The following is a 25,579-nucleotide window of genomic DNA, read 5'->3' as shown; positions in this document are numbered from 1 at the left end:
TAAAAAACAAAATCAAGCGAGTTTATTAAGAGAATTTAAAAAATGTGTCTTACACTCCTCTGAGTTGGCAGAATACATTCAAGTTATTATAAAATACATTGCAGAGCAAATGAACAGTACCTTGTGAAAAAGGAGGGGTCAGGTTGATTCCCAGTTCTGGCTCGGTTAACAGGTCCACAAAATGTGATTATTCATCCTAATGGGAAAAAGACACCTCCTGCAGACTGTTGCTGATTGTTAACTTTGGGCAATGTGAACTTGGGACAGGTGTAGAAACTGGTCAGACATGTCCATTAAACTTAAAGGTGTAAAGGTCTAATGAGGCATTACATTCATTAGGAATTAGCCAACTGCACAAGCAACTGCTGCTTCCCTAAGACAGTTCTGATTTTTAGCAAAGCGTTCTGCGTAAGCTCTGTCGTTTCTTCCCATTTATTTTTTTCCGGGCTTGTGTAAGTCACCAGATTCTCAGTGTACTTCAAGATCACCTTTAGAAACCTGTGTGGAAGAGGAAATACAATTGTGACACCAAAAAAGAAAGCCTTTTCCAAAAACCATCAGACATTAAAATATATTGCCAAACAGATGCTTTCCCTGGAAAAGCCATCATTGCATCGCTTTTGCAGTTGCAGAAAGACAATTCTGAACCACACTGCCCCCTTCCAGTGGCTGCAATTTGTAAAGGCGGGGAGGAAACACCCAGTCATGTTAAATGCAGTCACACATTTAAAACAACATCTTTATTCCAGGTCCTTTTGGAAGCCCGAACAACAACTAAGAGGTGCAGTGCTGAGATACTGGTGGTACCACCTTCTTCCTGCACCAGAATGCTGAGAGGTGTAGTGGAGAGTGCTGCCAGCTCATTCCTCATATTGCAGCTGATTAAGGAATGTCAAGGATTACAAATCACTAGGTGGAAACAGTCAGATAATAATCAGTGGTTGAAAGGAGCTTTGTGTATTACTTGACTAAAGCTAGAATGTACTCACTTTAGGTAATGTTGATATCCAGGAGCGTTCTGTTCACCAGCAGTATGGACATGGATTAGTTCCAGCGTAATCAAGATTAAAATTAGTTGCAAGACTGGAGATAGAAATTTAATACTAGAAGAAGAAAAAATATTTGAAAACAAAAGCTTTAGGAACAATTAAGCCAACGAGAAAACATATTGCTATACTGTTCTTCTTGCTGTTTTTAATTCACTGCCCCATGAGGAGTCTCCAAGCAGCTTACAAATTTTAAGAGCATAAAGTAAAAAAAAATGCAATAAAAACCATAAAAGACTCTATAAAGCAGTGACAAGCATATAAGTATACTTTTTATGTGGTGCTGGATGTTAATGTCAAATAGGTTAAATGGATTAAGTGAAGGTTATGTTAGTCTGCAACACCTGGATCAAGACACTCAGCCAGGAGAGATATTCTGCTGCTTGCTAACTGACAATCTCTCTTTCTCTCCCCTCAGATCTCTGCCTCCTTGTATCCCTTTAGTTACTTTCACTAAGCTTGTCCTCTTATCCTGAACATTTGTGCCTGCCTATCTGCCGTGGAGATACTTTCAGCATCAGTCAGAAACACAGAGCAATACTTGCAGAACACAAGCTTCATTTATTAGCTTATCTCTGTGTTATATATATTGTGTAAGAATCTAGACTATATATCTAGATATATTGTGTAAGAATCTGGTGACTGGGGGCGGCCGCCGAGACCACATAACACCGGTCTTGAAAGACCTACATTGGCTCCCAGTACGTTTCCGAGCACAATTCAAAGTGCTGGTGTTGACCTTTAAAGCCCTAAACGGCCTCGGCCCAGTATACCTGAAGGAGCGTCTCCACCCCCATCGTTCTGCCCGGATGCTGAGGTCCAGCGCCGAGGGCCTTCTGGCGGTTCCCTCATTGCGAGAAGCAAAGCTACAGGGAACCAGGCAGAGGGCCTTCTCGGTAGTGGCGCCTGCCCTGTGGAACGCCCTCCCATCAGATGTCAAAGTGATAAATAACTATCTGACATTCAGAAGACATCTTAAGGCAGCCCTGTTCAAGGAAGTTTTTAATCTGTGATATTTTAGTGTATTTTTGGTTTCTATGGAAGCCGCCCAGAGTGGCTGGGGAAACCCAGCCAGATGGGCGGGGTACAAATAATAAATTATTATTATTATTATTAGACTACATCAGTTGCATTTAGGCCCCATCAAAATCAAGTCCCACTTTCATTTTCAGCAGGATTAAGCAAGTCTGGATGTAGTCTTTGTGATATATATATATATGCACAAGTGTATATGAATACAGATCTAGAATATTATACGCACTCATTCTGTCTATTTCTCTCTCTCTTGTAATACTTGAGATCTGTTTAACAAATTGTTTATTTTCAAAACATTTTCAATTACATGTTCACTCCCATTCCTTCAAAAGTGAAGGAAAAAACCCACCTCCTTCTCATGCGCAGATAGTTGTGCCTCTGGCGTGATCTCAGAGATTTGTTTGTCCACTGCTTGTACCTGGTCTCACAAGTGGAAATGACTTGACATGACACTTGGTGGCACTGGTTGCATATCTGACGAAGCACCACGACAACCTCCAGGACAGATCGTGGGCAGAAGAGGACATGAACATGCTTGCTGCAGAGATCAGCCAATAACCTAAATCAAAAAATATACCATTTCTTCCGTGCTCTTTTAGCTGCCTGATTGTTCAGCCTGATTGCCATAAATGCAAGCTAATTCTAGTGCAAACTACATCCATGGGCTATAAAAAGAGGCAAACCGATTGTTTCTTCCAAATTAAAGAAATTTGAAGAAATAATCACATTTGCGTCTTTTATAATAAATGGGTACTGTTTGCCATCGATGCCAGCTAATTCCACCTGCATGATCTATTCCATCTATATAATCAGATAGAATGTTGGGACTTGAAGGACATGCTAAACTGTGGCTAATCTAAAAGGGACATGGGAGCTTCCAATCCCCTCCTTGTGGCTATGCTGTGGAAGAGGAGAAGGAAGGGGGAGCATGCAAGCTCAGGGATGCTGGGCTTATTCTTGTAATGCTAAACTGTGGTTTATTGTCATATATGAATGTAGCCAAACCATAGTTTACAATCTTTGTTTGGAGGGATCATTAAAGCCAGTTTGCTGGTCCAGTTGCTATGGCAAACCCTGACACACCAAGAAGAGCTCTGCATCTGAGGCATGTGCAGGAAAGGACGAAGCATGTGCCTGAAGGACTGGAGAACAGAGCATCTGAACATGGGCATTATGGCTCAAACTTATCTCATGAGGCAGTCCCTATATTTAATAGACATGGAACTCCAGAGCTGACAAAATGCATCACCAAAAAGGTAAGTCATAGGACTACGGTGTACTTTCAGATTTGACAAAAAGCAGTGAAGGTGTTACAGAACTTACTTCTCAGTTATAACCTCCTCCACAGGATCACCTAGAAATCTGATACTGTGAGACAAGTAGGGTTGTAGTTGAGATAAAATATCGGTAGTCGCAAACATACAAGGAACATCACCAGTATCTTTTCCTGACCTTAAAAACAAAAGAAAACCAAGATATTAATGACCACTCTCAGAATCTTATTTGAGAGCTCTTCAAATATGTATTACTTAGAACAAAAAGAGCTATCGAATAAATAGTAATTCTATTTTTGCGTGACCTCAAATCAACCAATATATTCTTGGGTGTGTTATCCTTGGTTATCTCCCAAATTCTAAGATGATGAAATCCTAGACTGTGATGCTGACTGAGGTGGTGGCCTGGTTTTTTGTTTTGTTTTTTAAAAAAGGTTACAAAGTCTTGCTGCTTTAACTCACTCAACATTTCCCAGACGGGGGTCTCTTTCAGAATGACAGGTTGGGAGCCCCAAAGGTTCTAAATGTTTGGATGCATTGTCTGTTGATACAATCACTTGCTTTCACAGTGACCTGCCATGAGCTCTCAAGATAAGATAGGACACACAACCTAAACACATACATATATTCAAACTAACCAAATGTCTTGCTCATCAGTTACCTCCACATTTTAATTCTTGTACAGCAGTCTAAAGGTAAAGGTAAAGGGAGCCCTGACCATTAGGTCCAGTCGTGACCGACTCTGGGTTGCGGCGCTCATCTCGCTTTACTGGCCAAGGGAGCCAGCGTACAGCTTCCGGGTCATGTGGCCAGCATGACTAAGCCACTTCTGGCGAACCACAGCAGCACACGGAAATGCCATTTACCTTCCCGCCGGAGCGGTACCTATTTATCTACTTGCACTTTGAGGTGCTTTTGAACTGCTAGGTTGACAGGAGCAGGGACCGAGCAATGGGAGCTCACCCCGTTGCGGGGATTCGAACCGCCAACCTTCTGATCGGCAAGTCCTAGGCTCTGTGGTTTAACCCACAGCGCCACCCGCGTCCCGTACAGCAGTCTAGAATTATGTAAATAGGAAGAAGGGTTTGCAAGAAAGCGTAGACTGAGACATTTCTCATCTGACACCCCAACATACACCTCTAACCACAAAAAGGAACAGGAGAAACAGGCATTACCCTCCAATTTCTTGAACTTGCTCTTCGGGCATTATAGGAAGAACAGACCATGAATGAATGCTTTTTATGCACTTCAGTACCTAGAAAGTGAAAAAGAGATCAATAAACAATTCCCCTCCCTTCCGACAGAAGTAGATGAAATTTGCAGGCCTATTAGCCCAAAGGGAAGGCTACATTTTTCATTGCTCCTGCCGCCCCACCCATATCCCACATGTCCACAAAAGGTCCCCTGATCTTCAGAACTGGCTTTTTAGGTAATGTTGACGCATACAGTATGAAGAGATCAGAAGGCCTCATTCTGAGAGCTTTGGTTCTTAGGATTCAGCCCAATGCTTTTATTTGTCATTGACTTTTTAGCAGACCTTACTAACCTGAAGTCACATGTGCTATGAATCCATTCCTGATTAAACTTCTCTGACAGCCTCTAACTTTCAACTGGGCTCTTTTGGTGTTGTCAAACAGTGATTTAGCACACAAACCTCTTCTGTATGCACATGTTTGAGTCTCCTACTAACTTTGACAGGACGGTTGAAAGTGCATCTTCCCCCCCAAAGTCTGGAACTGTACTTTACCCATCACAGAGCTCCAGTCCCCAGGACTGGGGGAAGCAATGTGCTTTAATTGCATGGTGTGGATGTGACCAATGGCTATTTTTCAGTCTATTTAAAAGCTCGAGAGAGATAAACTCACTACTGAACGACAAAGGTGATGATAAAGGCAATATACCTGCTTCTTAAGTTGGGCTATTGGATGAAACTGGGAACAATAGCCATCTGCACAGCTCATAAGTGGCTTTAGGAATGAGTGTTCCTGGTTTGAAAATAAATTAAAATTCATGGTTAAAATGTAAATATATTTTGAATTATTTTCTGTAGATAGTACTGCAATCAATTCCACTGAAGCTAACTGTACTGTACTTAACAATGTTAAGGTATTGGATGAAGTTGGATCCAGACTTGTGCTCACTGGAGTTCTCCTTTTGCTGGAGGAAATGAGGGGTGAGAAGTGACCTTTGTTGATTCCTCCTTTCCCCTGCAGACCCCTGTACCCCTGAAAAGCATGGAAGGCGGTGTCAAGAATCAATGAAAACTGCTCCTCTTCCTCCAGTGAGAAGCCTTTGCTAGATCCCAGTTCTCTCCATGGATACAGGAGCCTTTCCTGTCAGAGGGAGCAAGTCTGGATCCAACCTAGGATGCTTTATATACAAAAATATATAAGAAAATAAAGGTATCAACTACTATGCACTGCCCTGGATTCTGATGAAACCTACACATGCGGATGAGCGGTTTCCAACATGAAACTACTCCTTCCTGTGGATCAACCATGTTTGGAACAAAAATGGGCATAATGCATCTGTGACTGGATCTCCCTTGTTTGCTTTTGAAATAACTTTTCAAGTAGGTATGGGTGGGTTCAGATTTTGGGCAGACCAAGGCTGTTGGGAATAGTTAACCCTTTCCCTCCATTTTCCCCAATCTAAATCATCCTTTGTTTTCGCTGCGGAAGGGCTAATAGCTTGGGGAGGGGCAGCATGAGTGAAAAGGGTTAAAGAGCCCATATCCCAGGCCCATTTTGATCGTAGATCTGTTTCAGTATTTACAGATCTAGTAATATAAGCCAGAATGAATGGATGAAGAGCAAACTGAAAAACCCTGCATGCTCAAGAATAAAAGAAATAAAAACCATTTGACAGAAATATTAGGACAGCAGAACAGGGATGGCTCCTATCTTTCCAATGTTAAGATAGCTTACATAATGTAAGATATCTACAGTATGGTCTTCCTCAATTTGCTGCCCTCCAGATTTTTTGGACTACAGTTCCCATCAGGCCACTGGCCTCGAATGGTAGCAGCTGTAGACCAAAATATGTGGATGGCACCAGGTTCGGGAAGGTTGGTCTATACTACAGCTGTAGCTCACTGGCCACAATCCAAAGAGGCCCATGCATGTATCCCAAGGCATTTCTTTAGGGAAGGCTTCCTCAAACTTGGCCCTCCAGATGTTTTTGGCCTACAACTCCCATGATCCCTAGCTAGTGGGACCAGTGGTCAGGGATGATGGGAACCGTAGTCTCAAAACATCTGGAGGGCCGAGTTTGAGGAAGCCTGGTTTAGGGACACAGAGGGATTGCCGAGTTTCTCTTCTGGAAATAGCTCCTCATACAAAATCAGATTCTACTCAGGAGGGTCTCCAGACCTTCCGAAGTAACTTTTTAGGGAATGTGACAGACTCGTAAAAAGTGGAACCATGCATGGCACTTTGGATCCTGCTCACTCTGCCCATAAAAGAAGTGCCTGTAAGTCATATGATAGTTGGATAAGATAGTCTTCAAATCCAGATCTTTCCAGATTTTGGGTATAAGGAAGCATCGGTTTAACATAAATAGGTCTTGCTGCACCAAAACAGGCCCCTACCTTGACTGCAGCTATGTCACCTTTGGAAAATCTGCACAGGAGGGTAATAGAAAATGCAAGAATCGAATTGGCTATTTCTCTCGGGAAGACATTCAAGCTGCTCTCTCCATGGCTCAGATGATCTCTGACACGTGGGCCTTCTTGGTGGTTCAAGAAATCCCAAAGAAATTCCTACAAAAAACAAGACAAGTAGTGTGAAATGTAAAAAGAAAAGGCCCTTCTATGCAGGCAAGGTGCCTTTGATATGTAGAAAAGCGTTTCTAGATCCAATCCAGAGAGGGTGGAAATAAAACCAGAGCAAACATTTGTTTGCTTCCCGTCTACAAGAGCAAAATCCTACTGGAAGTTAAGTTTCTGATATAGATGATTATGAAAATCTGCTCATTTGAGAAGTCATTATTTCTCATTGTTCAATTGCTTAGAGCTGCCAGAGCACATGCCAACTTGTTTGCAGATCTGCAAATGGAAAATAGTCTCTTATACAACATTAATCCCTTTCACTATTAGGATGCAACATACAAAATCCCTGTTGAATAGTTTCAAAACCAGCAAAGGTGACATCCCTGTCAGCATTGCTGACTTCATTATCACCATTTAACATTTTTTCCATACTAAAGCATTCTAATGATCTTTTAATTCTATCCATGCTGCAAATATTCAGCACTGAACTGCTTGCTTCATAGAGAATGTAAGTTTAGATACTTGAGTCCTACAGTATTGAAAGAGTTACTTATACCTTAGCGCTGCATGAATTAACATAATAATGAATTAACGTTATAAAAATTAACATTTTGCTCACACAAGATAGCCCAGCCGTTTTTGGAAGAGTAAGTTGCCTCATTACAAAGTACCCACAAGTGCAGTCCTATGCAATGTCAACTCAGAAGTAAGCTCTACTGGCACTTATTACTCAATAAATGAGCCCTAGAAGGCTATGGGCTTTTTATTTTTAATTCAATAAGCCAAAATCCATCATCTTACCATTGCTGAATCACCAAGAACTAAAGGAAGCTGATTGGCTTCTTCATTATACAACTGTTTTGCTAGCATCTAGATATAAAAAATAGATACAAATGTCAAATAACCCAAACACTGAAGACTGCCAGACTGTTTTATTAATATAAAGCTTTATAACTAAGACATCTTGATAAGGCATACTGCATTTTAAAAAAATATATTTTTTTATAATTAGCATGTCATTTTCTAAAAAAATCTTACTACTTCAACCAACCAACTATAGTATCATGTCAAAAGGTAAAAGGTATAGGACTCCTGGACAGTTAAGTTCAGTCAAACGTGACTATGGGGTTGCGGCGTTCATCTCGCTTTCAGGCCGAGGGAGCCAGCGTTTGTCCAGACAGCTTTCTGGGTCATGTGACCAGCAGGACTAAACCGCTTCTGGCACACAGAAGACCATGACAAATGTCAGAGCGCACGGAAACACTGTTTACCTTCCTGGCACAGCAGTACCTATTTATCTACTTGTACTGGCATGCTTTCGAACTGCTAGGTTGGCAGGAGCTGGGACAGAGCAATGGGAGCTCACCCCATCGTGGGGATTCGAACCACCAACCTTCTGACTGGCAAGCCCAAGAGGCTCAGTGGTTTAGACCACAGTGCCACCCGCGACCCTAGTATCATGTCACGTACTCCAATGAACCACATGGTCAACCTACCTCATCGAAAGTGGTATAAAGAGAAGATGACTAGAAAAGAGAAAATAAAAATGTTACAACTGTTTAATTTCTGGAGGGAAAATACAGGTTGATTTAAATTACGTCATACTCTGGCCACATTCACACAACAATTTAAAGTGCTATGATACCACTTTAAACAGTTGTAGCTTCGCCCAAAGAATTCTGGGAGCTGTAGTTTGTTAAGGGTGATGAGAGTTGCTGGGAGACCCCAGTTCCCCTCCAAGACAATTTCCACAAGACTCTAAATAATGAACAAATCAAAATAAAATTGCTCACTATCCCAGTGCTCAGCTGATTTTTACCCTCTATTAAGAGGAAACTGTGGTTCAAGCTAACCAGAATCCATGCACTAAGGAAGGGAATAGGCACGGAATGTGATCTCATCATTCATTCCTGGCTACCAAACTACGGTTTATCAAGCTGGGAACTGTACATTCAAACTGGACCATTATGTGGTACCAGTTAATAACAGATTCTAGGTAAATGTGACTAGAGGTGTTTTTTTAGAAGTGACCAACAAGGGGGGGGGGAATTACCTCAGCCATCGTTGTAAACAATTAAAATTATTAGTAGGACTGGAATGACACTTGTAGTTTAACGTTGGACTATGGTTGTAAATGAGATTTAATAGAATTGAATTAATAGAGAAGATGCAGGAAGAAAAAAGTTAACATAAGGACCCACAAAGGTGAGGAGGGAAGTCCTTGGGAATTTATGGAATTCTCTTTTTGTTTTGGTTGTGTGACAATTGTTTGTAAATTTTAAAATCTGAAAATTAAATAGGTTTTTTTAAGAAAAGAAAAGAAAAAGAAAAAATTACCTCAGCCGTCATTAGTCTGCTAGGACATTTATTAACTTTTGTGAAAAGCAACCTAAGTCCACTCTCCAGCTGAGGTAGTAACAGTATAACACAGTCCGCATACCTGAAAGAAATATTACAGCAAGATTGATTTCCACTACACATTTCTCTTCTTTCATGAAAAACTGAAACATATGAACCTAACGAGCCTCATTCAGGCTGGATATTGTTGTCTCAGATATTTGAAATAAAGGCACAAGGAGCGGAAGCAGTATGCAATCGCAGGGATGGGGAGTGAGTGAGTGAACAGCAGTGTTTACTCATTTCTACAGCTATTTTATGAGGGTTCCCAGTCTTTGGGGGGGGGGCACATTTTCCCATAGCAAACATTTAGTGAGACCACCTTAAGACTTCCTCTTGACAATATTCCAAATGTGTTCATCAGCCCCCAAAGACTGGGAACCCCTGCTATAGCCTTTGGTTTCAGAGAAGCCTAGAAGCCTGGGCAGTGCCGGATTTACGTATAAACTAAACAAGCTATAACTTAGGGCCCCACTCTCTTGGGCCCCCCCCCAAAAAAAAATTAAAGGAAAAAAACACTGGATGTACATTTCCAAAATATAAGATAAAAAACAAATAAAATAAAAACTACATACAGCAAAAGTATTTTGTGTTGTGTAGGCTCCTATGATGTAAGTAATGGGCCCTGCCTGCTCCCTAAAATATCACAGGTTTGCTCATTTCTATATATAGGATGCCTGCATTCTGCATGGACTGGTTGCATGGCAACACGTGCAAATGGCTTTAGATACCTATTAGGTCCATAAATTACCATACAGCATACATTCAACACAAAAAACAGTGACAATTTGTTGTTGACAAAGGACAGCTGGACATATAAAGGGCCCCATTAACTTCAGTAACTTAGGGCCTCATCAAACCTAAATCCAGCTCTGAGCCTGGGGCATCCAAGCGGCTGCTTGAGGAAATGGGGAAACGCTTTGACTCTGCGCTCTGTCCCTGGGCACTCTGGACTTAAATATCAAGGGAGCATTTTTACATCAAAGTATTTCAAATGAGACCTTGATGGTGCAGAACCCTGTGTGACCTCTTTGTGGAAAGCAAGAGCTGCTTTCATGATAGCACTGAAGCTCAGTGGTATAGCATTTGCTTCGCAGGTAGGAGGTTCGAGACTGTCCTCTGACATCTCTAGGTAGTGCCGAGAAGGGCTCTCCATTGGAAACCCTTGAGAGCTGCTTTAGGGCTGTGTAGACATTAGAAAGCTAGATGGCCCAATCTTCCGACTCAGTAGTAGGAAGATTCCTATGTTCCCATAGTAGGGTAGTCATAGCTCTTACATGTCACATTTCATTGCTTGGGCTACTTGAATGTGGCAACCAATGACAAACAAGCAAACAAAGCCTGCAAATTGAACAGATGGTGCCCAGGATCCTAATATAAATAAATCCAGTGCTTTTTTTCCTATAAAAAAACAATGTTTAGGGGTACTCTCATTTTCCTACTCATACTGAAATACTGCCCCTCAATGAAGCCAAACTTAGATTCACAAAATGTTTAGGGGTATGCGTACCCCTGCATCCCCCCAGAAAAAAAGCCCTGAATAAATCTGTGCTTTAACTGGTTTTATAGATATTTCAAAAAAGAAGACTAGGAAAAAATGCTACACTTCTTACCTGCATTGTCTAAATGACGATAGTGCAGTAACCCAAAAAGGCAACATGGTTCTTAATACAATATTTGATTTGATTACTAATTCATCAGCCAAGGACAACAATTCATGATTAAGATCTACAAGCAACAGAAAAGAACTTGGGGTATAAAACCTTGTCACCTTGGATGGGAGTAACAAGACGTGTTAAATTTGACCTTGGATGAAGAGGAAATTTGCTGAAGTGAATTTAAGACTGAAAAAAGAAGAAATGGAGACAAACCATTTGTTCCTAGACCCCAACCACCAGAGGAAGATCTGTAGCCTAACAGCTCTTCAGTTAAATATGTAGAAACATTTCAAAGTTAAATGGTGAGCTCTAATATTGCTGCTCAGTGAGGCCCATAGCAAAGAAACGAGAAGTGGCACCTTACCGCTGCATTAATGATGCATATATATTAGTGAAAATAACCTACAAAAAAGCCTATTAGTGGAGTCTGCCTTTACAAATGTATATACTAGGAGGAAAGTGCACTGAAATGCTGCTGATTTTTTTTTAAAAAAAACCCTTTGCAAACTGAAACAAAAATGGAGAACTGAACTTAAGAATGGAATAATGAAAAATTGAGAGGAACTGAAATAGACAGATTCATCCATCTGTAGGCTTAGATGGTTCCCAAGCTTAAATGGTCACTAGATCTTAAAAATGCATGCTAGAACAGCATGGTTTTTAAATGTCTGAGGTTTTCTTAAATCTGGACAGGACTGTGTCAGGCACACACTGGCATTTTCCTTACAACATTTTCCTTACAACAGGCTCATCACAGCTATCTGCCAATCACCCATTCCCACCACCCTTCTGAGTAATACCCCTCCCCACCTTCTCACTATATAGAAGGATCTGGCAACTTCTGTTTCAGTGTATCTGAAGAAGTGTGCATGCACACGAAAGCTCATACCAAGAACTAACTTAGTTGGTCTTTAAGGTGCTACTGGAAGGAAAACAATTTTTTTTGTTTTGACTATGGCAGACCAACACGGCTACCTATCTGTAACAGATTTCTTAACACCCAGTACACAACTTGCACCCATAAACCTGATTTTCCACAAAGATTGAAGTCTCTGGATCTGGGCAAAACAGAAAATGTTCAAGAAGCATAATACATCCGAGTAAACCTTTACAAATGGTGAGCTGCAACAAACATGCTTACCTGGAAAAACGTGCAGCTCTTTCAAGTTGCTGAAAGATACGTAAGGTCGATGAACTAAAGTAGACTGAGTTTGCTGGAGGTAAGTCTTTAGCAGTTGTCCCAATCCTGCCGTTAAACAAAGCAGCATAGAGGAATATCTAGGCAAATTATGATATACAATAAAATTAGAAACGTCCAGAACAGGCTTTGCCAACCTGGTGCCCCTCCAGATGTTGATGGACTACAACTTCCCTTAGCCCCAGACAGCACACAGGTGGGCGAAGGCTGATCTAGAAACGCACTGTTAAAACATCTCCCAAGCAATAGTGTGTGGGAAACTTAAAGAGTAAGGCTGCAATCCTGCTCTCAGTTCAGGTGCTTTGTATCTTCAGTGGGATATGAGCAGCCTAATCCTCTGCAGGACAGCGGACTCATCCAGCATTCTTCCAGCGGTGCAACTGTGTTCCTGCTATGACCAGTAAGAAAGAAACAACTCACCCCACAAAAAATCCCATCCACAAATAAATAACTTGCAGCCTTACTTCACAGGAATTTCCTGGGGTGATGCAAATCCATGCCACAGAATATTACGAAGATTGAGACCATCCGGAGATCCAACGAACACTCTGAAAACATCCATCTAATTTTAACAAAATATAGGAAACGGATTCAAACTCTGACATAACATCAGTGTCATGGATTGGAGGAGAGGGGTTGCTCTGGACATACAAACAGCTCCAGATTTTTAAGGACCTTGGACAGGCTATTGCTGGTGTGCATGCCGCCCCCATAGAGCTGAATGAGACAAATAGATGCTGTCACTTTGGCCTCCAAGTGGTGGCACTACTGCAGCCTCCAATTTGCATTTGTTCCCACCTGAGCACAAAGGCATGGGGCAACCACCAGTCTCCCTCTCACCTAAGGACTTATATGGCAGTAACAGGGCTGTAATGAGCCGGTTTCTGGCCCATCATAGCATTGCCGCCGCTGCGTAACCATTGCTACTTGCTCAGTGTTGCTGTGACAAGCTGGGCTTGCAACTCATTGCAGTTGGGCCACTCCACTGTTGAAGTGGAGGCCGGTGGGTGGGGGAAATGGCAAGGCATCAGCCCTGGCAGGCCCTAGCAAATGTCAGGTGCTGATGTTGGGTTTCAGCACACCCACAGCACACCCCCTCTAAAACCTCTTCACTGGGCACAAAGTAGTAGAAAAGAAGAGTTTCACAGGCTCCTAGAAACAATACCAGTCAAAAGGTCTGGAGCTCTCGCATTCCATAGTAATTTAAGCAGCAATGACACTGAGAGTATTAAATGGACAAAAATTAAAAGCTTGTGAATAAATTTAAACACCACATGCAAGACACTCACCACTGACTGCCCAAAGACTGTAGCAAGTTCCTGAGACACAAGCAAGTCTCGTAGGAGAAAAGGACAGTCTTTGCCAATTAATAAGAACACCTGGAGATCAAAACAAGAGAATACATTTTCCCTTCTCAAAACATGCAAAATCAATTTACTTGTTTAAATTATTGTGCAAAACATTTCTCTCTTTTTTGTTTAAAAGAATAATCTCAAGTTAAGGCAACTCTGGAAAACAATCAGTCCCTGGCATCTCCAGGCAGGGCTACAAATATCCCAGGTCTAAAATCCTGGAGAGCAATCGCCAGTCAACACAGACAATACTGAACTAGATGGACCAAGGGCCTGACTTGGTCAGAGAAAGGACAAAGGGAACCTATGTAAACCTTGATTTTATCTGTCAGGAAAGAAGATGTGAATCCTACCCAAGCATCTCTAGCACCAGTCCAAGATTACTGAACATCAATGGATTAAGAACGTACGACTGATGTTCTTGACAAAGGGACAAGTAATGGAAAAGCGGGGAGGGGACATGTAATGCAATCCTAAACAGATTTACTAGTCCCACTGAAACTGGTGGAACTTATTCATTAGTAAAAATGCAATTCTGATGCTCGTTGGCTTTGCCCAGTCCACAAGTAGTGTAGAGCAGGACTGGGTAAGGAGCAATAATACATCATCATACATAAAGACAAGGGTCCATTAAACAGTACTTGGCTGAGGATATTCCACAGACATGCTACTTAGTTACCCAGTAGAATCATTAAAAACAAAATCTACAAACCAGGGATCCCAGGTTTTAGTTTTCCATGTCTTGCTGACAAGTCGATCAAAATGAAATTCTTGATGAAGTATGCAGGGATTTTCCATAAGCAACCAAAAGTCTCTCTTTTTTGAACACACTTTCACACACATGACCAGACCTTGACTACCAGTGAATGAGTTTAACAATACGGCACAAAATAAAAACATCCCATCAATCTGAGAGTATGACATAAAATTAGCAATAGGAGCTTTTGCTTACAGGGCACTATGAAGAAAAAGGACTGAACCGAAACTTAGGAATGTTTCTGAACAAAAAAACAGCTATTAGCACAGGAAAATAGAAAGAAAAGCAAGATGATTTTAATCTCTTAAAACTTACGAGAAGGGCTCCTTTAAGTGAGTTACTTTTTAATAATCAGAATAGTCCAGCATCCTGTTCTCAAAGTGACCAACCATTCACTGGGTGAAGATGTGGGTTCAGATAGGTAGTCGTGTTGGTCTGACACAGTCAAAATAAAAAATTAAAAAATAGTCCAGTAGCACCTTAGAGACCAACTAAGTTAGTTCTGGGTATAAGCTTTTGTGTGCATGCATGGTATCTGAAGAAGTGTGCATGCACACGAAAGCTTATACCCAGATCTAACTTGGTTGGTTTCTAAGGTGCTACTGGACTATTGTGTAAAGATGTGTTATCTTTTGCCCGTCCTGAATTTCCCAACATTGGATGTCTACAAGTTCTAATGCTGTAAGTCCCCAAAGCTGAAACCTTCCCTCATAGGGGAGTTGCTCCACCCCCTTGATCATTTTGGCTGCCCTTTCCAGAACCATTCATGGAGGCTCTGCACACGGGCAAGCAAAGGGTGTGGGGAGGAAGGGAAATGAGAGGCTAGATATCTCCTCCCTCTGCCCCACCACTGTCAGGAGCTCAGCATACACTCGAGTAGGACCCTGGCAGAGGCACATGCCCGACTGGCTTGTTCTCTCCCTTCTGGTCAATCGTTCGGGAGCTTCAAAAGCTTTCTTCAGCCCGAACATCACAGCGACAGATGCCAACCGACAACAGCACACTTAGGGATCCACAGAGTTTGCACATCATGTGTAACAGATCTCGGCAACTCAGCATTTTGGCTAATCTACTTTATTTACATATAAACACACACGGAGCACTGTAACATGGCTCCCTCTCTCTCTAGCATCAGACAGCAATGAGAAAAAGAACAAAGGACAATAGTCCCACTTCACCGAACACAGTACCACAAACATCCTGTCTCCGTCACTTCCCACTCTGTGGAGTCAAAACATATACCATCATGTGATAGACAAAAATCCCATGACTGCAATCATGGAGCAGGAATTCTAACAACCACATCCCTTTTCTTCCAATGTAGCAATCCTAGCCTATTATTCAGAGTACTAAGGGAGGGAATGGGGGAAAGAGGCTGGTCCAGCATCTTCCCTCCACCCCTTGGGTTCACAGTTGCTCCTCCTCATCATGACAGCTAATGTCCCAGGCCCCACTAGCTCCTGCTTCTGGAAGACACAGTGCGATTGGCATGCACCACTGGCAGACACATTGCTGCTTATTCAAGATGGTAGGATCCCCTGCTCACATAGGCAACAAGTGACATCCTTGGTTCTTTCTGCAGACACTTCTACAGGTCTGTTTTGCATGTCCCTTTAAGCCACAGTTACACTAAACTACGGTTTAAAAATGTGAATGTGCACAAAACCGCAGCTTCTTACTGTGCTGCCAGCAGCTAAGGTTTGTTCTTGGCTTATCGCTCATGGTTTCTCTGGGCAGAAACAAAGCATGAGCCCCAGTTAAGATGTAAAGTTAAGCCATATCATTACTAAGCTGCCAGCAGAATAGCAGGAGAAAGGGAGGAGCAAAGCATCTGCGATTTCAGCAGTGTGTACCAGCAGGTTACATGTTCACATTTAAACCAGTTTAGTTCAACTATGGTTTAGTGACATGCGAACAAGGTCACAATAAACATCTGCAAGCAAGCATCTCACAACACTTAAATGTGGAAACCAGCTAGAAATTATATTCAACCTGCAACCTTAAAATTATCAGAAAAAGAAGGGAGACAATGTTTCTTTCAGTGCAAAAAGACCTCATTAACCTAAAGCTTGGCAAAGCCGAAGATTTTGGCACTTACATCACCCAAGGCTCGTTCCAAACATGCCGTAAGCGTCATTAAGCTCAGTGCAATGGCTGTAGCATGTGGACTCTTTATAGCGTCAAACGTTTCAAGAAATACCTGCCATTTGGGAGAAAGGAAAACCAAGGGTAGTCATGTGGCACAACACGTTTAAAGCGAGAACAGAACAGCTATGTAAACTTACAAATGCAGTTTAGGTTAATAACAAAAATTCACAAGCATTTCTTTATTATCATTTCAAGTATTACAAAAGGAAAGAGTATTCCCACTCCATAAAGAATAAATTATTTGTATCCTAGTTTAATCTACCCTTTGGAGTTCCCACGCCTTGAAAATCAAATAGGCACCAACACAGTTGAGTTTTTGGCACCTACTGAAGACCTTCCTCTTTTAAGGACCTTTTGAGACAAGATCTTTCCCAGTCTGTATTTGTATTGAGATGTTTTTAAGATGTTATTTACTGCCCTTTGAGAAAGAGGGCAAGATCTAAATGAAATAAATTATCTGTAAATCTCATGTAGAGAGCTACTAAGTTCCACTCCAGCAGGCTTCCTCAACCTTGGCCCTCCAGATGTTTTGAGACTACAATTCCCATCATCCCTGACCACTGGTCCTGCTAGCTAGGGATCATGGGAGTTGTAGGCCAAAAACATCTGGAGGGCCAAGGTTGAGGAAGCCTGCACCAAAGCACCACCACAAAAGAGAGTCCAAAAATACAGGCAGCTGTGTTGGTCCATGCACATACACACAAGAGGGACAGAAAGAGAGAGGTAAGGGTCTCTATCTAGTCCTCTGGACTCTTATGTCATACCTCTGAGCAGTTTGTCCACTGGAACCAGATCACAAACTGGTCTTCAAATTGCTCCCTGGTAAGGGATTGTAGATGTGAATGAAGAGATTCACACAAAGGTCCTAAAGATCTCACACTTTTTACATAATCCACAGTTTGATCTGAAAAACAAAAAAGCAGTGCCTAGTCAAGGAGAGCATCAATAAACTCATGTTCTTATGAAGTATGAACATCCAAAATAAAAGTTTTCCCCTGAATAATTAGTCTCTTCCTTTAAATTCCTGGGAGTTTACCTTAGTGAAGACCTCTCTTGGAAAAATAATATAACTCAGATGGTTAGGAAGGCCCAACAGAGACTCCATTTTCTCAGGGCCTTGCAAAAGAACAATGTTAAACAACAATTGATGACCTCCTTCTACCGGTCCACAACAGAAACTGTCCTCTCATATTGCATCACAGTGTGGTACGTTGGCTTGACAGCCACGGACAGAAAGTCTTTACAGAGGGTGGTGAACACAGCACATGATATCACGGGCTGTCCCCTGAGCCCGCTAGATGACATCGCAAGGAATCGTTGCCTTTGGAGAGCAAGAAAAATTCTCAGGGACGATTCACACCCCAGCCAGCACCTCTTTAATCTTCTACCCTCGGGCAGGAGATGTAGAAGCATAATCAGTCGTACCAACAGGCTAAAAAACAGTTTATATCTGTGGGCTGTTAGGCTGCTGAACGGAAAATACTGACTTTTGGGGTTGGTGTGTTGTGAGATTGAGTGTTTGTGGGGGGAGAGGGAGGCTCGGTTAATTTCACTGTACACAGGTTGTACACTGACAATAAAGGTATCATTATTATTATTTTCTAAAGCAGCATCTGTGTAAAAGGAGGACATATTTGTTTGCTATGGTTATATTAACCCTTAATTCCATTAAATTAGCCCAAAATGATTGCCTGAAAACATGTAGATAAGCTCTAGGATCTGCAGTGCAATCCTCTGCATGTGTTTAATTCAAAAGTAAGTTTCACTGTGTCTAATGGGGCCTACACCACAAAACTGTACTTAGGAATTGCAACCTTAGCTAACCAATCCACACACCATTTTAACACATACCTGGTTCTCCATACTGTATGCTTTCTGTGATTGTTCTCCAGTGTATCTCACCTTTGTCGGACACAATGCTACTAATAGAAAGGTTTGCTTTTATCTCAAATCCAGCTTCACAAACCATATAGTGCACTGTAGGGGAAAGGCAAGTAGAGACTGGATCAACTAGCAGCATCTGAAATGAGAAGTGAAAAATAATTAAAGTAGTATAAAACAACACAACTACTGTAGTACTCTCTTAAATAGACCCACAACAGGCACAGCTACAACACACCGTAGAACATCAGTATTGTAAATATAAGTTTTTAAAATTGGCATATGGCCAAAATTGCTGCCTTCAGGGGCAGCTAATCTGTGGTCCTCCTGAAGTTGTTGCATCCCAACTCCCATCAACCCCAGCCAGCATGGCAAGTAGTCAAAGATGATGAGAGTTGTAGTCCAGCAATATATGACGGGACAAAGGTTGGCTATCCTACTTTATACCACATTTATGTACTGTCAAACCTCAGCTCCTGAACGCCTCCGTTTTGGAACGTTTCGGCTCCTGAACGCCAAAAACCCAGAAGTGTTCCCGTTTTCGAACATTTTTCGGAAGCCAAACGTCCAACATGGCTTCTGCTTGAGTGCAGGAAGCTCCTGCAGCCAATCAGAAGCCATGCCTCGGTTCTCGAACATTTCGGAAGCCAAATGGGCTTCCGGAACGGATTATGTTTGACAACCAAGGTTTGACTGTACCAACTGTGTATTCATATGACCACCTTAGAGCACAGTGGAGTTGTCATTCTCCCTGGTTTGTTTGACAGCTCTTGCCACCGGCTGTTCCAATTGATTTCTGTGTGTGTACGCAGCAGCGGGTGTTGATGGAGCCGAAATCTCTTTACCCTATGCAACTGTTCACAACTTGACTAGAGACTGGATTAGGAACAGCTTAAGAACTGCAGTCGGGACACGGGTGGCACTGTGGGTTAAACCACAGAGCCTAGGACTTGCCGATCAGAAGGTCAAATCCCCGTGACGGGGTGAGCTCCCGTTGCTCGGTCCCTGCGCCTGCCAACCTAGCAGTTCAAAAGCACGTCAAAGTGCAAGTAGATAAATAGGTACTGCTCTGGCGGGAAGGTAAACGGCGTTTCCGTGCACTGCTCTGGTTCGCCAGAAGCAACTTAGTCATGCTGGCCACATGACCCGGAAGCTGTACGCCGGCTCCCTCGGCCAATAAAGCGAGATGAGCGCCGCAACCCCAGAGTCATCCGCAACTGGACCTAATGATCAGGGGTCCCTTTACCTTTACCTTTAAGAACTGCAGTCAGTCAGTCAGTCAGTCAGTCAGTGTGAAGATGGTTTGAGAAACAACACATCAAACAGTAGCATTTTATAATGAAGTACAAGATGCAGATGCATTTGCGTAACGTGAGCATGCATTAAAAGTCCAGCCCTGGAAATGCGGTGAGCCACATTTGTGACCCTGGCTTACATCAGCCCTGCAGTGCAGTCCAGTATTATGAGCCCTACTTTGCAGGAATCTGTGCTTGGTGTATGTGTGTGAACAGCCACCTACTATGCTGATCTCCACACCTGTCAGAAGAAAGCAACTCTGCAGGCAGAGGCAGCTATATACGCCCTCGCCCCTCAGGTGGAGCGCTACAGGTTGCAGCAAGGGGATCGCGAGTTAAATATCCGCCCTCCCGCCATTGCGCTCTCTTCCCGGACAGAGGGTACGACTCTTCATTTTCTAGCTCTACACACTTACCTCCATTCCTTTCAGCTTCTCTTAGCTCCCGGTCGCTTCTGTCACGGTTGGTGACGTCACCGAGGAAAGGGAAACCCTTCGAGCATCGCTCGTCCTATCAGGCGGTTTGGTCGGAAAGCTTGTGAGCGGCTGCCGCCCTCCGCCCCGCCCCGTTTTGCCTGAGCGAATACGGACAAAGCCATGGACAAAAACAGGAAAAGGCTGAGTAGTACCCCTTCTCACCACTCGGGGGCGTCGAGGAAGCATAGTGAACTGAGTCGGGTAAGCGGCGGGGAGCGCGGGTGTCCAAAGTGCGCATGCGCCTTGATTGGTTGAGCCTTCCCGGGCAGAACGTTCTCCCCTGCTCCGCACAATGAGCTTTCCCTGCACTTTCCCTACTGCGATATTTATTGATTGCATTGATTGATCGATTGATCTCACTTTTCGTACATAGTTCTCTAAGCACTGAGATCAGGCAATGAGCTTCATTGATCGATTGCATTGTTATCTCACTTTTCGTCCATAGTTCTCCTCTAAGCCCCGAGATCACCCAGTGAGCTTCATGGCTAAGTGGTGATTTGAGTCCTGATCGACCCACACGCTAACACGTGTTTATTGTGGAGTCAGTGAGATGCTAGCTAGCAATATTGAGACGCCACAGGTTCTGCCTTCCATGCAACGTTGTGCGGCTTCCCTATACACGGCTGCATTTAGATGGCTCGGGGGTTGGATAACTCCATACCCTACAACATTTCTCTGATGAAAATAGGGACGTCCTAAGAAAAAGCGGATCATTCCGGGATCAAATAAGAAACTGAAATGGCTTCTGTAAATACAGGACTGTCCCTGGCAAATAAGGGACACTTGGAGGGTCTGGATGTGTATGCAGCCTGAGTCCACCTCTGCCTGCTACAAACACAGCTCCCCATTGATTTCAGTGTTGGAAACTCTGGATAAATACGTTGAAGATAAACTTTCGCCAAGAGTTGACAGTGAATGCCAAATAAACAATTTTGTTACCTTGCCTTATTATTTGATAATGCTTATTATTATTATTTTGAAGCCTAAAAGTGTGATAATGTGATTCCTAAATTAATTACGGGGCATTCCAGCCTTCACAGATTGGGAGACACAGAGCTTCAAGCCATGAGATTCCAGGTTTGGACCCAGATGATGAGTCTATTACAGATATGACAAGAAATGAGCTCTTGGCGTTCAAGGCTAGTTTTGCAAGACCAAAATATGCGAACACATACAGAATGGAACCCTATAGAAAATGTGAGGCTCATGTAATAAGGAAGAAAGCTGAAGAGATCTTAAAGGTAGAGTTAAGAATTGTTATGGCACACTAGTTCTGCTTCTAAACTTTATACACGGTATACAAACTCACTACTAGCAGTTGCTCAATGCCTCAAAATTTATTTGACCATGCAAAATGGTTTATAATTGACTATTGTTTGCTATAGTAAAGGTATCTGTCTCAGTTTTTTTATTACATGTTAATATGATGCATTTTGATTTTAAGGAACAATTCAAATTGTCTTGGTTTATGTACCTTTGTACTCAAAGAGAATATGTACATGAATTTGAAAACCAGGGCAGGTTACAAAATGCCCTCTTCTGGGCCACCACCACCAGAACTTCTGAGGGCTGTGGAACTACCAAGAGAGTTCCTTCTGTTGATCTTAATACCTGGAAGGGTGCAGGAGGTGGTAGTGGACTTTTCCATTTAAAATAAAAGTCTTTGTGCATAAAAATCTGAAGTACACCTTCTAGGAAGAACACTTTGCTTAAGGTAGTTTCACTGACTGAGCTAAACAAAATATTTGAATACTGTGTTTGCAAAAATGTACAAGATTTAGGGTGTGAGTGTTCACTTATGAATATTACAAAAATTGTAAAATTCATTAGCAGGAGAACTATCGTTATATATATTTGTTAAAGTGAGTGTAAAATTTCAACAGAGATGTTTTTTATATGAATACCAGCAACTCTGTGTTTAATTCTCAATAGAGCAAACTTCAAGATTTTAACTATGCTGGTCAGAATGGCTCCATGATATGTATAAACCTCACAGAAGATTTATTAGCAGCTGTCAAGGATTTGAACTATGACCGTTACAAGTATGTGGTCCAAGTATTTCTTGTGGAAAAGACTGGTCAGTCAGTAAATGTGAGTAAAGAAATACACTTGTTACAACCCCCTCTCAAAACCTAACTGCTTAAGAAATCCTTCACTGCACCGTAGCTGTGTCGAATAGTGCATCTCAGACAAGAGCGCATCAGGACCACCTGTCTCCTTATGCTCCCCACTTAATTGCACAGGTCTTCTGATGGGGCACCTTTGGTGGTTCCCCCCCCATGCCCCCCAATGGCTTTTACCAGGCGCTGAGCCTTTAGTGCAGCAGGCTCTGCCTTGTGGGGCTCTTGCCAATAGAGGTTCAGCAGGAGTCATTTCTGCTTGTTTGTAGATGTCTTCTAAAAATTGTATAATCCAGACAGGCCTTTCAAACCCAAGGCTCGTTGCCAACCAGCTCTTAGAAGAGAAGAAGAAGAGTTTGGATTTGATATCCCGCCTTTCACTCCCTTTAAGGAGTCTCATTCTCCTTTCCCTTCCTCCCCCACAACAAATACTCTGTGAGGTGAGTGGGGCTGAGAGACTTCAGAGAAGTGTGACTAGCCCAAGGTCACCCAGCAGCTGCATGTGGAGGAGCGGAGATGCGAACCCGGTTCCCCAGATTACGAGACTACCACTCTTAACCACTGCACCACACTGGCTCTCTTACTGATGTGCTTGGCAAATACTGTGGTTTTTGGTTTGCATACCGCCTTGTAATATTCTATATGAATGTGTGGTTTGTAAAGAAATAAACAATAAACATAAAATAAGTGTTTTTTTTATAAAATTGCCACCATTTCACCAAAAGAATCAAAGTGGTTTACATCACATACACCAAAAACCACCTAAAACATTTAAAACAGATCACCTGTTGATATGCTCTAGTTACATAGAAATATTAAGTTACTTTACGAGATTAGTAAAGCCCATCTAGTCCAGCATTTCATTTCCAATAGGAGCTAGCTAGATGTATCTGGGAGTTTGCATTCAGATGATGGCCAGTCTCTGCTGCTTGCTCATTAGCAGCCCCCATGAATTTGTATTGTATATATTTTTAAGCTATCCCAACATCTTGTAGCGATTTTAGAAATAAATTCCATTCATTACATGCCATATGGAAAAATACTTCCACACTGCAGGAGGAAAACATCTCCATGGTCACATCCATACCATACACATGGTTTCCTGCAGAGATAAACCACAGTTCCCAGGATTCTTTGGGGGAAGCGATGTGATCTAAATGCATGGTGTGGCTGTGACCCACATCCACCCTCTGTACTGTTACTCTTTCCATAAACTTCTATCAAGGTGTCTTTCCCCTGCGTTTTTCTAAATTACCCTAAAGTAACTGTGTGATATGTGCCCTTTCCTTTAGCTAATTTGTTAAAGCAGAAGCTATGAGCCAGAGATGCACATTGGATCAGTTCTTCCAGTTAATGTAAGGCCCATTACGGCGAATGATTGTATATGGAAGCCAAGAGATTCATTTATTTTGACTGCATGTTGCAAAATAATTCCATGAGTCTGTGATCAGAATTTAAGATTGTTTGGGCTATTAAAACTACTTTAGCTTGATTTTGGAAAAGCAAATTAATGCCCATCTGCAGGTGAAATTATTGAAGATCCCTTCTGAAATGGTAGTGCTTGTAATTCACAGATAATTTTGTTTTTAAAAAAAAGTCAGTAAAGGAGTTGATCCTTTGTGCAAGATCTCCTGCTACAAGAAAGGTATTTGTTTTCAAATTTCTTGTTGAGCTAATTGGTCAATTATTTTCTCTTTCCCCCACTCTAGATTGCCAGCAGATGGGTCTGGGATGTTGCAAGGGACACCTGGGTTCAAGCTCAACATGAAACTGAGGATTTTGTTATAATAGCTCTGATCATTGCTTGCTATTATGAGTGACCTATCACAAACAACCACTGTAATAAGAGAACACTCCTGTGGCTCTATACAATCGTATGCTGTATTTTGCTCAAATAAATGTCATATTGGTTATTCCCGCCCCCCAGACATGCTGTTTGAGTGACTTTAATTCACAGGAGGATGTTACAACAACCTGGATACTAAGAGTATTGTTGCATGTCACCCCAATCTCTTGAGTGGTACGAGGTTCCAGGCACTTACCAGGGTTTGGTTTCCTTGGCATGAGAGACAGCGCGCACTGTGGTGTCTTTATGATATATAGTTTATTTACACATCTATACAACCTGAGCCTAAGATGGAGGGGCTCACAGCATTCACACCCCAAAAGGTCTTGCTTCTCCCAGTCACAGCCTTGGCTTCCAGCAGAAATCAAGCATGGCTGTGTCTCTCTATCTTCTGCCTGCTCCTAGCTCTCAGCTCACAAACAACTGCCCTGGTTTGTTGTTGTTTAGTCGTTTAGTCGTGTCCGACTCTTCGTGACCCCATGGACCAGAGCACGCCAGGCACTTCTGTCTTCCACTGCCTCCCGCAGTTTAGTCAGACTCATGTTTGTAGCTTCGAAGACACTATCCAACCATCTCATCCTCTGTCGTCCCCTTCTCCTTGTGCCCTCCATCTTTCCCAACATCAGGGTCTTTTCCAGGGAGTCTTCTCTTCTCATGAGGTGGCCAAAGTATTGGAGCCTCAGCTTCACGATCTGTCCTTCCAGTGAGCACTCAGGGCTGATTTCCTTAAGAATGGATGTGTTTGATCTTCTTGCAGTCCATGGGACTCTCAAGAGTCTCCTCCAGCACCATAATTCAAAAGCATCAATTCTTCGACGATCAGCCTTCTTTATGGTCCAGCTCTCACTTCCATACATCACTACTGGGAAAACCATAGCTTTTACTATACGGACCTTTGTTGGCAACTGCCCTGGTTACTGTCCTTCTAAGTACAAGCCAGGTGAAGGGGGGGAAAGGCTCCCCATTTGCCCGGAGGGCACAATCACTTCTTTTGTTATACTAATGGTGGTCCTTAAGTGGCAACTATGGCCATTCTCTCACGAACTTCCTGCCTAGTTCAACCATGGAATCCTCCATTAGATTTTACCCCTTGCTGGGTCTGGGACCCCAAGAATTAGAAGGGACTCAAGCGTCATGCAGACCCCAAACTCACAACAGAATTCTTTGCTGCTTGCCGAGCCCTTTCAGAAAACAGTTACAAAACTTGATTCTAGTTGTGCACTTTTTATGCTGACTCCTCTTTTGCATAGTTTGTATACATTTTTTGATTAAAAGAAAACCTATTTATGTTCTTCATTTGCTTTATTGTGCACTTTGCCGTGAGAAA

At 42.5% G+C, this 25,579-nt stretch overlaps 2 protein-coding genes across 6 annotated transcripts; one reads left to right on the top strand and one right to left on the bottom strand.

Annotated features, from left to right (window-relative positions):
* On the bottom strand, nt 1-20,320 carry ERMARD (ER membrane associated RNA degradation). 5 transcript variants are annotated; one of them, XM_083606039.1, is made up of 18 exons: nt 20,227-20,320; nt 18,486-18,654; nt 17,399-17,538; nt 16,585-16,686; nt 13,667-13,756; nt 12,842-12,939; nt 12,321-12,457; nt 11,135-11,249; nt 9,462-9,564; nt 8,621-8,650; nt 7,926-7,994; nt 6,945-7,115; nt 5,257-5,340; nt 4,531-4,610; nt 3,405-3,533; nt 2,431-2,640; nt 990-1,103; nt 1-498 (listed from the first exon to the last, which is right to left on the bottom strand). In XM_083606039.1, exons 1-18 carry the CDS (start codon nt 20,230-20,232, stop codon nt 336-338), a joined length of 2,010 nt encoding a protein of 669 aa, XP_083462165.1. In that variant the 5' UTR covers nt 20,233-20,320; the 3' UTR covers nt 1-335. The 5 variants fall into 5 exon arrangements, with proteins under 5 accessions (XP_083462165.1, XP_083462166.1, XP_083462167.1 ...); XM_083606040.1 differs by lacking the exon at nt 20,227-20,320 and adding an exon at nt 20,052-20,169; XM_083606041.1 differs by lacking the exon at nt 20,227-20,320 and adding an exon at nt 19,768-19,799.
* Nucleotides 20,321-20,346: 26 nt separating this feature from the next.
* DYNLT2 (dynein light chain Tctex-type 2) lies at nt 20,347-24,334 on the top strand. The gene is made up of 4 exons (XM_083606134.1): nt 20,347-20,487; nt 21,318-21,527; nt 22,219-22,377; nt 24,116-24,334. The coding sequence occupies exons 1-4, from the start codon at nt 20,407-20,409 to the stop codon at nt 24,224-24,226; spliced, it is 561 nt and encodes a 186-aa protein (XP_083462260.1). The 5' UTR covers nt 20,347-20,406; the 3' UTR covers nt 24,227-24,334.
* Nucleotides 24,335-25,579: the final 1,245 nt, after the last annotated feature.

The sequence above is a fragment of the Podarcis filfolensis genome, assembly GCF_964270895.1.
Source record: "Podarcis filfolensis genome assembly, chromosome: 3".
NCBI lineage: Eukaryota > Metazoa > Chordata > Lepidosauria > Squamata > Lacertidae > Podarcis > Podarcis filfolensis.
Note: the sequence above shows the minus strand (reverse complement) of the source record. Positions and strands in the feature narration are given on the sequence as shown.